Below are 14,942 nucleotides of genomic sequence, written 5' to 3'. Positions count from 1 at the left end.
CTATGCTTCAAATGCTGGTGGAGATTTTATTACCTTTAACTTTTTCAGGTTATATCATTTATTATTTGTATTCTCTCATCATTCAATTCATGCGGAACAATTCCCTCCTTTCCCTTTTTGAGTTCAGGATATAGAAAAAAATTTAAACATTAAACATTAAGCCATTTGTGTCAAGACTTTGCCAGCTCATCAAAATTAAATGACAGTGGTGTAGCATGGAATAGAATGAGTTTGGATTGTGATTAAAGAGATCTTTCTGTGTGTTTGGTTGCTTCTATTCTTTCTCAAAACATTAATCCAATTATCTGCCTTTCCCTTTTCCCTTTATTACCACCTATTTTGCCTTCATAACATCAGCATCCAGTAAATTGCATTTCCATTGCTATTGGTTTCTCTTTCCATTTCCCATTTATTTTGTACTTTTTATTTTCCTTTGCTGCTATTGTTTACCACTGCCATCCACTTTCTCTTCTCCTCCCCACCACCAGTGTCGAGAATGTGGTGCTGGAACAGCAGGATAGGCAGCATCTGAGGAGTAGGGGAATCGACGTTTTGGGCATAAGCCCTTCATCAGGAATGAGGCTTGTGGGCTGCGGGGCTGAGAGATAAATGGAAGGGAGGTGGGACTGGAGGGGCGAATGTAGCTGAGAATGCAATAGGTAGATGAAGATGGGGGTGAAGGTGACAGGTAGGAGAGGAGGGTGGAGCGGATAGATGGGAAGGATGATGATTAAGTCAAGAGGGCGATGCTGAGTTGGAAGGTTGGGACTGGGATGAAATAGTTGGAGGGGAAATGGGAAACTGGTGAAATCCACATTAATCTAGTGTGGTTGCAGTGTCCCAAGGTGGAAGATGAGGCATTCCTCCTCCAGGTGTTTGGGTGGTTAGGGTTTGGTGATGGAGGACGCCCAGGACCTGTATGTCCTTGGTGGAGTGGGGGGTGTCTGCTCCCCTCTTTTTATTGTGTTGCACCCTCTTCTTTGCCTTGAATTGCTATACACACGTTCTCTCATCTAATTTATTCTGTTTGTATCTATCCTGGTAGTTAATGAACTGGGCAATTCTCACTCCTTTTCCTGAGACCTCTATGGCTACCTCTCTAGATGGTTGACCCGATCCTATTTCCATGTATTAGATCCAGCCCTCTACTGGGCATTCAAGGAAAATGCAGTGTCCAGCATACCTGCTGCCTCCCTACCCATCCCTGTCTTGTCCCCATTTTACCTGGAAACATTGAAAGGTTCAGGTGTCCTTTATATGGCAAATTGATGTAATCATGCTCATGGCTGTGGGAGATCCATATGAAGGAAGTTGCTCAGCTGGTTTCTGGTTAGCAAAAATATTCATTATTCAATAAATATCTATCGGTAGATTACAAAGCAATTCAAATTGGATTTTGTAGAAAATATAATGCAGTATTACATTTCTCACTTGAGCACTCCTTGGTGCCTCAATCCAGTTGCAAAATTGCAACATTTACTAAACATGACAAGAACTATAGATGTTCAAAACAAGCACACGTGCCGAGGGGTTCTGTATGTTAACAGATCCTCAGTACATTATGGCAGATAAACCTTTGATGGTGACCTTTCCCCACTGCTCCTTTGCAGTGGCTGCATCAGTTTTAATGTGTTCCTCAGCACGGTCTTGGACCTTGGACTTTGTCAGTCTGCCATATTCTGTCAAGGACAACTCCTTGCACTAGAAGATCGACAAATTCCAGGTGGACCAAAGTGAATCAATAACGGAGTAAATCGGCATCCAGTCACAGTTGATGTTTGTCTTGGTGTGCATCCTAGGGAACTCCTGTACAGCACAATCCTGTGTCACTGAGCAGCTCAGGATCAACCTGGACAGCAACAAAAAAACACTGCATCTCTCTACAGATTTCCTTTGCAAAGGCACTTTCTAGAAGGAGATGTGAGATGGGCTCTTCACCACTGCTGTCATCGTGAGGGCAGTGTGCAGTGACACGGACAGCCTCAGTATGCATGAATGGTCTGACTGGGAGTGCCCTTCTTATCAGCAGCCAAGCTACGTCCTGGTGCTTGTTAGAGTGGATGCCTTGACAGGTTTTACTGGGTAAGCCTGTATTGGGCAAGTTGGGGTGGGAAGATGAACCACTCTTGGGAATATCTTCTGCCAATGGAGGGATCCTTCTTCACGATCACGCTCCTCAATTTGCCCTACCACTCAGTCCCTCAAACTCATTGGCCCAGTATGGCTTTCACATTCTCCTCTTCTTTGGGTACTTCCTGTATAGCCAGTGGTATCCATTGGCTGGTAATAGTGCTGCCATGGCTACCGAGCTGCTGGCCAATCTGAACAGTTGGCATCTTTCGAAGGTGTGACTCCCTTTATATATTGGGAAAAATCCAGTAAAACGTGCAGGTGACCTATCCCAGGGGTTTGACCTGTTTTGGATACCTCAATATGGAGTTCCAGTACAATGACTACATTCCTCTTCATACATTACGTGGTATTTTACTGTTTCTTTTCCCCCTCTGGAAAGTCTTTCTTTTATTCTGAGCATCCCTCCGAGAATAAAGTGGCTGTGGGACAGCTAGCTTTCTCAAAGGTAGGTTTCAAAGCCCCTTTTCTTGAGTGGGTGTAATTGAAAGGTAAATGGTACTTCATTAAATACAGCTTGAGAAATCCAGTCCTCTGTGTTGGCAACAGTATGGTGCGGGAGCCTACACCTTATAGGCCTCACTGGACCTGCTATTCACCCATAACTGTAATCCTCAGAAACCATCAACTTGAAGCTCTCCTAGCTTAATCTTTGGGTAACTTGAAGTGTGAGAGGTCATTGCGTCTGTCAGCTCCCATTCTGCATTAATCGGTTTTGACAATCTCCAACATGTGAAGAATGAACAAGGTGACGTGCCAGTGGAAAACGTGACTGTCAACATCAAAAGCTGAATCTTCACTTATGCTGGTGCAAGATAGGAAGGGCTGAAGGCATATTATCATGCCAAGCTTCCTTATGCCTTTACTTTTATGTTTCTTTTCAGGATTATTGCAATCAAGGAACTGGAACATTCCAAATATTAACAGAAAGTGTTCCGTGTTGTGAAAATGGTGTGACATGCTCAAGAAATATCAAAATCTTACTTGTGGTCAGTATTTTTAACACATTGATTTTGAACCATTGTCACAGCATCCCAACCTTTTTAATCTATAGTGTGTGGAGAAATGACATATCTGTCGGTCCATGTGGTGTAAAGTTTTTTTTGGCTTAAACTTTGCAGAAGCTCAAGTCACATTATGTGTTCACCTGACCCACATTATCTCCATATCGCTGCTGCATAATATCTTCTTCAGCTGACACAAAGAAGAATCTGTAACACAAAGCCATAGTAACAAGCTCATTTTTCAAACAGTCCCCAATCATAGCACTGAAGTTTATTCCAGTTGCCTATTTGACTTCGTCACAATCAAGTATTTTTACAAATGTACCGTTGAAGAATTCCTACAGGTTACTTTTGAAGTGATTTTTGTCACCCCCCTACCTGTGTGGAGGAGAGAAGTTTCCTAAAAACACACTGGCTAGTGAATCCAGAACATGTTCCCAGACTCCAGGCACCAGCTCCTGCTTTGTGCCAACTTATACCTTTGACTTCCTCTCTCACCCATCCAAGTCAGACAGTTTCGATGTCAGATCCCTCTACCTGCTCCACATTCTCTACACCTACATGATGCCATCGTGCTGCATGCCCTTAACCTACCAAAAATCGATAAAAAAATGTTGCAAGTATGTCAAAATGTATTTCAAAATTAAATAAGTATTTAAAAAACATAGTAGCAAAATGGACTGAAAGATGACAATGAGGCAGACAAGAATGAAGGTAGGAAGTGACTTGATTGAAAATATTCAAAGTTTATGGAATGTATTCAATAATTTGAATTGTAAAGAACAAAAGCACTGGGGGACAGTTTTTGCTTTTGTATCAATAAGCATATTAACTAATATTATATCTTCAATATACCTGTTTCAAAACAAATTTAACTTTTAATTTTAGGGCAAAGAATTCAGTCTAACAGATGGTAGAATAATTCAGTCTGACAAATCTTGGGAGACCAAGTGCATTGATAGTTCCTACTCACTTCACACTGTTGGACTCTATTTAATCCTTAAATTTTCCAACGGGATCACTGTGATATGGGACAAACGCACCAAAGTATCAATCACATTGGATCCAAGATGGAAGGTAAGCACAATCTGAATGTCAGATGTTTCTATTTATATAACTTACTAATGTGGTCATTAGTGAGCATGAATTAATCAATTTATAATTAATGATTTAATAACTTGGAGAAATTAATATTGTAGTGTTTGTAACAAGGTCAGCCAGTGGACCTCAGAATATGAGATTCCTGATTGAGGCTGTTAATCTGGTCCAATCAGGGAGCCCTGGCTAATAGATAAGAACAAACATGTCAGACATCCTGTTCACTCTGAGAATTGGCTCTGAGGGAGCTAGATCAGTGACAAGGACTCTCCATGTGTAAATAAAGGGTGATGGATAACTCTTTGTGGAGTTATTTCTAATAAGTTGTATTCCAAATTATAAATGTGTCATGCATTTGCTAAACTTATAGACTAAATTGTTTTATTTTAAATGTGTTAAACTTCCAGATGGATAGGTCAGGAAGATTTATTGTGTGCATGTGTGAATATTTTTGGGTATTGGTTGAATAAATGTAATCAACATCATATTTTGCAGTTGATATACTGAAATAATTTATTTTCATCTTAAATAGGCCTTTGGTGTAAAACATTGAAAATAGCTGAAAGAATCCACTTGGCTCTTACAGCAAGTGATTGTTTGTTTGAATTTCTAAGTCAGTTAAATAGAATAAATAATCTGAGATGTTAGTGAATAATGAAAAATCCAGGACTGAACAAATTCGGAATGGATTGAAACCATCACCTCAAGATACATATAGGCTGTAGTGACAGATCTGCTCTTGACTCCAGATTCCAGCTCTAGCTGCAGATTCAATGGCTGAGATTGCAGAGTGTAAAATTGTAATGCTTTTATTTGTGCTGAGTTAGCCATAGTCTGTTGTGCTGATAGTGAATGAACCACAGCTGTTTCTCCAAATAATGCAAGAGTTTCATTCGATTTCTGGCCAGAGAGCCAAAGGTATTGAAGTTAACAAGCAGAGCAGTCAGATTAGTTCAAGCAGAGGGGATTCTCAAAGGTAAAGGCTGAGAAGCTGGTGTGTGCAAAACAGATAAAACAGGTTATTCATATGAATACAAAACAAGGATTCAGGGTAAGATAGAAGAATTCATAACAGGAAATTGTGACATCAATAATTAACATTTTGTTGACTGGAAACAGGACACTAAAATTCCATAGAGGTCTTTCTGCTCTAATTCCAATGGGACTGTGGTGGAGGTCCCAAAGAAATGGAAGAAAATCCAATCTCCTTTGTTCTCCTTGGAGGATTTCACAGTCTCTGAACAAAGTTACAACAAAGGAGCAGAACTCCCCTTTGAACTTTTCAGGGAGATGGATTTTTAAAAATAATATATCAACGCATTTTCTATTACAGAACAAAGTATGTGGTCTATGCGGGAATTTCAATGATGATGTTGCAGACGATCTAACAACTAAGGGGAACTCTGTGGTGACTAATGCCTTAAAGTTTGGAAGCAGCTGGAAATCATCGCTGTCTTGTTCGGATGCAATGAATCAAACATTCCCTTGTGACAGAAACCCCTACTGCTTAGCATGGGCCCAGAGAAAATGCAGCATTATCAAGGATGCTGTCTTTCAAAAATGCCACAAAAAAGTGAGTTAGTGTTTCTTGTCGAAACCAATAAAATCATTTTAAAGCAGTTTGTAAAGCCCATTTTCTGATCTTGTGGTGTCTTTTACCAGGTTGATCCTACACCATTCTATGACGCTTGTGTCCATGAAGCTTGTGCCTGTGACTTGGAAGGGAAATATCTGGGTTTCTGTACTGCTGTAGCAGTGTATGCAGAAGCTTGTAATAAAGCTGGTGTTTGTGTTAACTGGAGAACCCCAGATTTATGCCGTAAGTGTTATTTTGACACCTGAAACGTAATTATAATAATTATTAAAATAATGGAAGAAAATGAATGGGTATCAGTAATTAAGCAAAAGTCTGTATGGAGTTTGCACATTCTCCCTGTGTCTGCATGGGTTGCCTCCGGGTGCTCCAGTTTCCTCCTACAGTCCAAAGATGTGCAGGTTAGATGAATTGGCCATGCTAGATTGCCTGTGGTGTTCAGGGATGTGTAGGCTAGGTGCATTAGTCAGGGGCATATGTAGAGTTATAAGGTGGGGAAATGGGTCTGGGTGGTTACTCTTTGGAGGGTCGGTGTGGACCTGTTGGGCCAAATGGCCTGTTTCTATGATTCTATGCTCATTACAAATTATGGTCCAAAACCTTCCTGAAAATTTACAATAAAATGTAGAGTTTCAAAAGAAATGTGTTTTCTTTTGTACTTTATTTGACATTACTTTTGTTTATATTCCATCTTGTTTATGAAGGACATATATCAAATATCAGATCTGCTCTGGGTGTTCTCTTGGGTTTTGGATTTGCAATTGAACTTTACTGTTCGGTACAGAATTGCAATATTAGCACACTGGGTTGTAACAACGTAGCCCTTATTACATCAGTAAAGACTAACAACTCAGAAGTAGAATGGTTGGTACAGAAGTGTCTACCATATTGCCTCATCTCCTCATCTCCTGATAATCCCAATGCCTCACCTGAACTGCTCATTGTTTTTCCTCCTGATCTTCATCATGGCCTGCCCATGACCAAAAAAAAACCTCCGTACTCTAAGTCCTGACAGGAGCATAAGAAATGTCTTTAGTTTCTTTACTTAGGAAAAAAGTCAAACCATTAAACTCTCTTTCTCAGTACCTATCTGGAACTTCAAACACACTGTCCAATGATGAACCCATCCAATACTCGTCTCAAAGATGTCAAGCTCCTTTAATATAATCTTGCATTAGATGTGAGCAAGACCTGGTAAAGACTGCAGATATCCTTCTTAAGGGCGACAGAGGAATCAAGTGGGTTTACACATTTGGCAGTTTTCATGGTCATTATTATAGAGGTTAGCTTTTCCACTCCAGACGTCTTAATTACATTTACATTCTACTCACTGCTGTGACTGGCTTCTAGACCATGTCCCCTGAACACTAGTCTTAACCTCTAAGTTTACAATCTAGAGACATTGTCACTACACCCCCAACTCTCCCAAATGGCATCACCAATATCCCAAGTCCACCCATTACCGTTTCCACATTCCAGCACAAACTGGAACCCTTTATTTTCATGAAATCTACAGAGTCACACATCTTTTATTCCAAACCTCCCAATCCTCCCAATTCACCTTAATCCGAACCATCCTCCTTTCCCTTATTCCTGCAGACCTTCCAAATTAAAAAAAAAACTGAAGTTTAGTGTCGAACCAAACAAGCATTTAATAATAGCTGAAAATGTGTTGCTGGAAAAGCGCAGCAGGTCAGGCAGCATCCAAGGAACAGGAGAATCGATGTTTCAGGCATAAGCCCTTCTTCAGGAAGATGCCCGAAACGTCGATTCTCCTGTTCCTTGGATGCTGCCTGACCTGCTGCGCTTTTCCAGCAACACATTTTCAGCTCTGATCTCCAGCATCTGCAGTCCTCACTTTCTCCTCGAAGCATTTAATAATAATCAAGGTAACGTAAAATATGAATATGATGATGTAATGACATGTCACAATAAAATGAACATGTTTCTACTGCTGCCAAATCGAAACAAAATTCTGTTATTCAGCCATATTTAAATCATGATCCTGAGAGTACATTGTACATCGGATAGACTAAAGCATTGGTCTGAATTATGTGCTCATTGAAGAATGAATGGTTAACTACTGAGGACAGATTTTTTGTGGATGTTTGTACTACAAATTGCAGTAATAGGGAAGCCATTTCAGCTTGGTATCCTTTACAGAGCATCGGTGACATTATGCACAACTAACTGTATGTCTCTCTTACCAAAATGCATTGATAAATCCTTACTTAATCACAGAGTCAAAATCAGAAAGTGCGATTTAAAATACTTAATTGGAAGTTAAGTCATGTACAGAAAACCAAATAAAGAGAGGAACAAGATATTAAGAAAGTGAGAGAAAAAGGTTAGAACAAAAGTGTTAAGATTTTTAAAAAACTTCAACAATAATTAAACTCTGAGTGAGACTCCACACATGTAAAGTTAATTTTGATGTTAAAGATGCTGTCTGGCAGTAATTAAAAATTCACTTGCATTGAAATGGCTAAGCTTTAATCATTTTTAGAGAAGAAAGTGGACATCTAGTAACACAAATTCACATCCTTCATGTATTTCAATGTCATGCCTCTCATACAAGACATTCTTTGAACTAAGTTTCTGAAGCACTAGGACAAGTCATTATTCCTATATTTAATTATGTCAGAATGGATGCTGGAAGATGCTGTCTAATTTATATCTCAATAAATGGTACCACCAATGGTCACAATATTGTTCTTACCACAAAGCCAGAGCCAGTTTGGCTTCTGATTTGTCACAAACAGCACCATGGAAAATAAAATAATCATGTACAGCAAAGTAATGGATTGATAAAGTTGAAGGAAATCACTGATGGTTATAGATAACAATCTTTATTGTATCTTGTAGCTGTATATTGTGACTATTATAACACTCCTGGAGAATGCAGCTGGCATTATCAACCTTGTGGTACCTTAACAACAAAAACCTGCTCAGACCATCACATTGGAAAGAAGTTCTCTGCAATACTTGAAGGTTCTGCTTCATTATTACTTTTTCCCTAATCATTGATTGTACATGAATTGGAGGAGCCGGTGTTGGACTGGGGTGGACAACGTTAAAAGTCACCCAACACCAAGTTACAGTCCAACAGGTTTATTTGGAAGCATCAGTTTTCGGAGCACTGCTCCTTTATCAGGTGTCGGTATGGTCCTGCTTCACAACCACCTGATAAAGGAGCAGCACTCTGAAAGCTAGTGCTTCCAAATAAACTGGTTGGACTACAACCTGATGTGTGATTTTTTTAAACTTTGCATATAAAGGTTGATTTGCAAATGCCAATTTGAGTTTACACCATTTTCTACTTATGAACTGTGTTTACAATCTATGTGACAAAATATTGATTTAAAAAATATTAACTGGTGAGGTTTAATATATTTAAGAGGTTGTTGTTTTTACTACCATTGGAAAAAATGTAACTAGAGTTTGAAATGTTTTTCTGAAGCCTTCTAACAAATTTTAAAATATTCATATTATCACTTTTTAAAATTAACAATAGGTTGCTATGCAAGATGTCCAGAGAATGCTCCTTATCTGGATGAAAATAAAATGAAATGTGTAAATTTAACTCAATGCACTTGTTATTACAATGGGATAATACTGCAACCAGATGAAACAACAAGCAATGACTGTGAAGAATGGTATGTGTTAAATGCATTCAACTTTTAGCTTACATTGGCAATGAATGAAAGGATGTTTTATCGAATGAACTTGATGTTTTGTTTTTCTTCCATTAAAACAAAAATCTGTAAAAAAAAAAATGTCACAAGGGAATGATTAAGTATTCAATTAGATAACTTTCTTGGTTATTAAGCTAGTACCAGATATCAGAAATTCAATACAGCTCTGAGTCCTTACGAGGCTGTAGAGGTTGGAGATCAAGCATTCCATTGGCAAAATGGAAATAGCACTTTTCTGGGAAAAGCTGCAAGCATCAAGAATTTGAGAAAAGTTTAATTGTGAAATGGCAAGTTTGTAACACCAAGGAATAGGAGGTATAATTAGTGAGTTTGCAGATGACACCAAAATTGGAGGTGTAGTGGACCCAAAGAAAGTAACCTCACATTACAACGGGATCTTTATAAGATGGGCCAATGGGCTGATGAGTAGCACATGGGGTTTAAGTGAGATAAGTGTGAGATGCTGCATTTTAGAAATGCAAATCAGGGCAGGACTTATACACTTAATGGTAAGGTCCTGGGGAGTGTTGCTGAACAAAAAGACATTGGAGTGTGGGTTCATAGTTCTTTGAAAGTGGAGTCATAGGTAGTGAGGAAGGCATTTGGTCTGCTTTCCTTTTATTAGTCAGAGCACTCAGTATAGGAGTTGGGATGTCATGCTATGGCTATACAGGACATTGGTTAGGTCACCTTTGAACTACTTTGTGCAATTCTGGTTTCCCTCCTATCCGAAGGATGCTGTGAAACTCGAAAGGATTTGCAAGGATGTTGCCAGGGTTGGAGGATTTGAGCAATAGGGAGAAGCTAAATAGGCTAGGGCTATTTTCCCTGGAGTGTTGGAGGCTGAGGGATGACCTTCTAGAGGTTTATAAAATCATGAGGCACATGGATAGGGTAAATAGACAAGGTGTTTCCCCTGGGGTAGGGGAGTCCAGAACTAGAAGGCATAGGTTTAAGGTGAACGGGGAAAGATTTAAAAGGGACTGAAGGAGCAACTCTTTCACGCAAAGGTTGCTGTGTGTATGGAATGAGTTGTCTGAGGAAGTGGTGGAGGTTGGTACAATTACAACATTTAAAAGGCTTCTGGACGGATCCATGATAAGGGAGGGTTTAGAGGGATATGGGCCAAGTGCTGACAAATGGGACTAGATTATTTTAGGATATCTGGTCGGTATGGACAAGTTGATCCAAAGATGTTTTGCTGTACATCACTACGACTCTATGAAATGTCCACTTGATGTAACAGATTTAAGAATTTTTGAGACAACAACCCCGAACATGTAAAATAATAAGACATCTGCTAAATAAATAATTCTAATGGTAATTATCAGGTGAAACAAATAAGAACTTTATCCAGTTTGTATCAGTCTACTTAATCTACTTTGCAATCTTTTTCTAGTGAATGTAAGAATGGAAAAGTCACATGCCGAGGTTGGTAAATCTTAAAATATTTAATGTGTAATAAAATGAATAGCCCATGGGCTAATGACCTCTGATGTTGCTGAAGTTGGCAGAGTCAAACACTGTCAGTAAAATAAACCCTTTAAGGAGTTTCAGGCTTACCTTGCCAGGCTCAGGGTTCAAGGAGGAGAACTTGGTACATGTGACATCCATTGATTAAATAGGGTGGCGAGGGGGATCTGTGGTAAAATAAGCGGGTTAGGGCTGCAATGTACTATCCCTAAGAGCACTTAAACATTCTGAATTGTTGGGCCATCTAACCAGTGATATAGAAAAGGGTCTGTCAAGGCTTCAAACAAAAAAAAAGGATTTCAATCTTTCACAATTTGTTTTCACGTGGAGCTGGGAGAAGTGATGATACTCATCCAGTTCTATTGCACTGTTGTGGATCAGTGACAGCCCACATTCAAGATTTAAAATTGTGGAATACATACATTTGTTGCATATTTTACAATAGTAATTATAATGACAGAAAGAACAACATTTTCAGATGCATCATCATTTGTGACAACATTTACAGATACTACTCCAGGTAGTGGAGTAATAGCTTTTCTTGTTGTTTAAAAACAATCAAGGGAGTTTAATTTTCTGTAGTTTTTTTGCATACCTTCTTTCTTGAAGATGTTAACTATGATTTATTTAAGTTTTAAAGAGGTATTATTTTGGAATGACATTTTTGGATTCAAAACAATGAAGACTTACTCGGCACTCAGTCCCCAGCATCAGTATCATGTATCAGCTGAACAATACAGTACAGGAAAGATGCAAACTAAAGTCCTTTATAACTATGCAATACTTGAACAATCAAATTGGATCCATGTGAAGACACATTATTTGTATCTTTATTGTATTTAACATTTGGTGAATCATTAATTCTTACCTGTTAATTAATTTATAATGCAAATGCTTTTAGTATAATCAAGTATTATAGAAGCCCTTGGGCCATTCAGAAATTAACTGCATAAAATGACAGTATGTTATTGTAATAAATGAAATAGTCTGTGAAATGGATCATTTTCATTAGTATGAACTACAACAAAGGTGAGAGAAGAATATCTACTTTATTTGTTAAACTTAAATATTTGAAATATTGTTTTCTTGCCCCTGAAAAGTTGTGTGTGTCAACATTGAGTTAACCACCCACAGTTAGGTGAATAAAAGAGACACTTCAGATCCACTGTGTTTGGGAAGATAAAATTGATCAGCATTGTTGTTCCAGATCATAATCTGAATGCTCCTGTTGGAAGGACATGCAGGTGAACATTGCCAAAGATAGGCTTAAGCTCTCCAAAGATAACTCCAATTATTAAATATTGTGCACTACTAATTTTTGCAGTTCATTTATGAAGAGTTAGACCAGGTTCTTTAAATATATTGAAATTGTTTATCACCCTTGAGAAGAAAGTAAGAAATCAGAATTATAAAAAGTATTAATAAATAGAGAAGTTAAGGAATGTTGCTCCAGTAACTGGAAAGATGCTCACCATTTTGCTATCCCAGGCCACTTATGTGGCTCAGGGTGGATTACTATTGTGGGCCTGCAATCAGGCTTTCACTTCAAAGCTGTAACGACTTGCTATAAAAATGTAGCTAATCATTTTTCTTTCTGTTGCTGTTTAGCATCATCTAAAACAACAGTGAAGCCAACACTTCCATTAACTACAACCAACAGAATTGGTAAATAATGATTAAGTTCTCTATTTTGAGTTGAAGACAACACATTTACCTTGAAACTATACCCTGTAGTATCAATAACTATACCCCATAGTATCAATAACTTTTGTATGATTGCTACATTTCAAATATTAAACTTCTTATTTTGAAGTTACTATTTTCATTTTATTGATGGAATTTATGTTCATTTCTATAGATTTATGCAAACAATCTGTTCCTTTAAGTATTCTCAATGGAAGTCAGATGAAGGCTGGTATCCATCCCTTATGGATACATTCATTCTAACAATGAGAATGTATTAAAGCTGCTATTTTCTCTGTTGTATTGATCGCACTGTTGCACTAATAGTGTGACTATTTGAAAACAGTTTGTCAATGCTCCATGATAACAGTTACGGGCTATTAGCCTATCTTGGATGTTCTGGACCAGAAATTCTGCAGATTCTTCACCAGATCAGATTTGCAAAGACGTTTTTAAAAAAAAATGTATTCATTTGTGGGGTGAGAGCATCGCTTACTGGTCAGCATTTATTGTCCATCACTAATTGCCCTTGAGAAGGTGGTGGTGAGCTGCTTCTTGAACCGCTGCAGTTCATCTGCTGTGGGTTGACCACAATGCCATGAGGGAAGGAATTCCAGGATTTTCACCCAGTGACAGTTAAGGAATGGTTTATTTCCAAGTCAGAATGGTGAGTGGCTTGGAGGAGAACTTGAAGGTAATGGTGTTTCCATACATCTGCTGCCCTTGTCCTTTTGGATGGAACTGGTCATGGTTTGGATGGTGCTGTCTAAGGATCTTTGTTGAATTTCTGCAGTGCATCTTGTAGATATTGCACACTGTTGCTACTGACTATTGGTAGTGGAGGGAGTGGATGCTTGTGGATGTAATGCCAATCAAGTGGGCTCCTTTGTCCTGGATGGTATCAAGCTGCTTATGTGCTGTTAGGGCTGCACTCATCCAATGATCTTCCTTTCTGCGATTTTAAGTTTCGATGGGACCATGGCCCAAATTGCAGAAATTGACTCGTTTGAATAATCAGGTGGTTAACCTATACCTGTATTCATAATGGGGTAACAGTGACACATGCTGTTATACATCAGAACATTCTTGAAGCCCTCATGCATTGAAGCTTGAGATGAATACTTGTTTTTGGCATTTCTTCCACAGAGTGGAAGTTAGAAGTTTATATTTGAGAAAATATTGAATTGAATTGAATTAGCTTTATTGTCACGTGCTCAAATGAGGGCAGTGAAAAGTTTACAAGTTGCCACATTACAGTGCCATCTTAGGTACAAAAGTACCTCAGTACAGATTCTTAAGAACAAATTCTGAGGAAAAGCACATAGAAAAGTAAAGAAATTGTTTGGAGACAATAAAACTGGAGATGCTGTAAATCTGAAATATTATTAGAAAATTCTGTAAGTATTCAGCCCATTGGGTGGTGGAGACAGAAATTCTCACAGTTTATACAGAACATTTATTATAATGTTTGACAAATGTTCTGAAACTTTTCAGTGTTTCTAGGTTATACTTTTGGAAGAAATAAAGAAATCTAGTTGGTAGCAGATGTGTGTACCCTTATCAGTTGTGTGTACAGGTGAGACCCTCTCAGTGTATGCATTTCAAGTTGGACTTAATGGTTAAGAATGCATTTTTCTTTCTTCAGAAGAGACAACTACAAGAATAATATGGGAAACAACTTCAACAGGTAAGTGATGTCTTTCTTCATGGAATCTTGGACTACCAGAGCACCTAGGAGACTTATAATTCATCAGGTTGGATTTTCTCTCTGGGTTGGAAATGGAGGTAAGGAGTATTTCTGAGGTTTGGGCCTATCCACGGAAGGAAGCAGTCATTCATCTTTGATTTGCCCAAGATGGTCAATTAATAAGCTCGAGGGCAGTTTCAGTGTCCAGTTAAGGATTGTGGTTGGGTTGTTTGTTGGAAGACCAATCAGAGCTGTTCCAGCTTCAAAGGAACATCAGGCTGTAATTGTAGTTAGGGATAGGGACACATCAAAATCCTGCTTTTGAATTTTTAAAATTGTTAATTTGTGGTCAGGCTCCTATTTGGAGAGAAAAGAGAGACGCTTTTCCAGAGAAAGTTATGATTTGGTCCTGCAGCCAAAAAGACAGAGGGTGTTTAGGGTTGTTTGGAATGTTGATCTCTCAGCCTGTATGACTGCCGATCTCAACTGGGGGTGATAGTAGTATCACAGTAATATTACTGGACTGATAATATAGGGAGCTAACTAATTTTAAGGATACGGACTCAGTTACCACACTA

At 38.6% G+C, this 14,942-nt stretch overlaps 1 protein-coding gene across 9 annotated transcripts in view; it reads left to right on the top strand.

The window, feature by feature from the left end:
• Positions 1–14,942, top strand: part of LOC140466665 (mucin-5AC-like) — a 161,935-nt gene that overhangs the window by 33,475 nt on the left and 113,518 nt on the right. For all 9 annotated transcript variants that reach the window (XM_072562103.1, XM_072562100.1, XM_072562106.1 and 6 more), the window contains exons 22-30: positions 3,015–3,119; positions 4,023–4,211; positions 5,566–5,805; positions 5,895–6,051; positions 8,692–8,817; positions 9,341–9,482; positions 10,921–10,952; positions 12,603–12,659; positions 14,323–14,364. In XM_072562103.1, coding sequence (XP_072418204.1) covers positions 3,015–3,119; positions 4,023–4,211; positions 5,566–5,805; positions 5,895–6,051; positions 8,692–8,817; positions 9,341–9,482; positions 10,921–10,952; positions 12,603–12,659; positions 14,323–14,364 — 1,090 coding nt within the window. The remainder of the gene's footprint in view (positions 1–3,014; positions 3,120–4,022; positions 4,212–5,565; positions 5,806–5,894; positions 6,052–8,691; positions 8,818–9,340; positions 9,483–10,920; positions 10,953–12,602; positions 12,660–14,322; positions 14,365–14,942) is intronic.

This window comes from Chiloscyllium punctatum, chromosome 44 (genome assembly GCF_047496795.1).
Source record: "Chiloscyllium punctatum isolate Juve2018m chromosome 44, sChiPun1.3, whole genome shotgun sequence".
Classification (NCBI taxonomy): Eukaryota; Metazoa; Chordata; class Chondrichthyes; order Orectolobiformes; family Hemiscylliidae; genus Chiloscyllium; species Chiloscyllium punctatum.
Note: the sequence above shows the minus strand (reverse complement) of the source record. Positions and strands in the feature narration are given on the sequence as shown.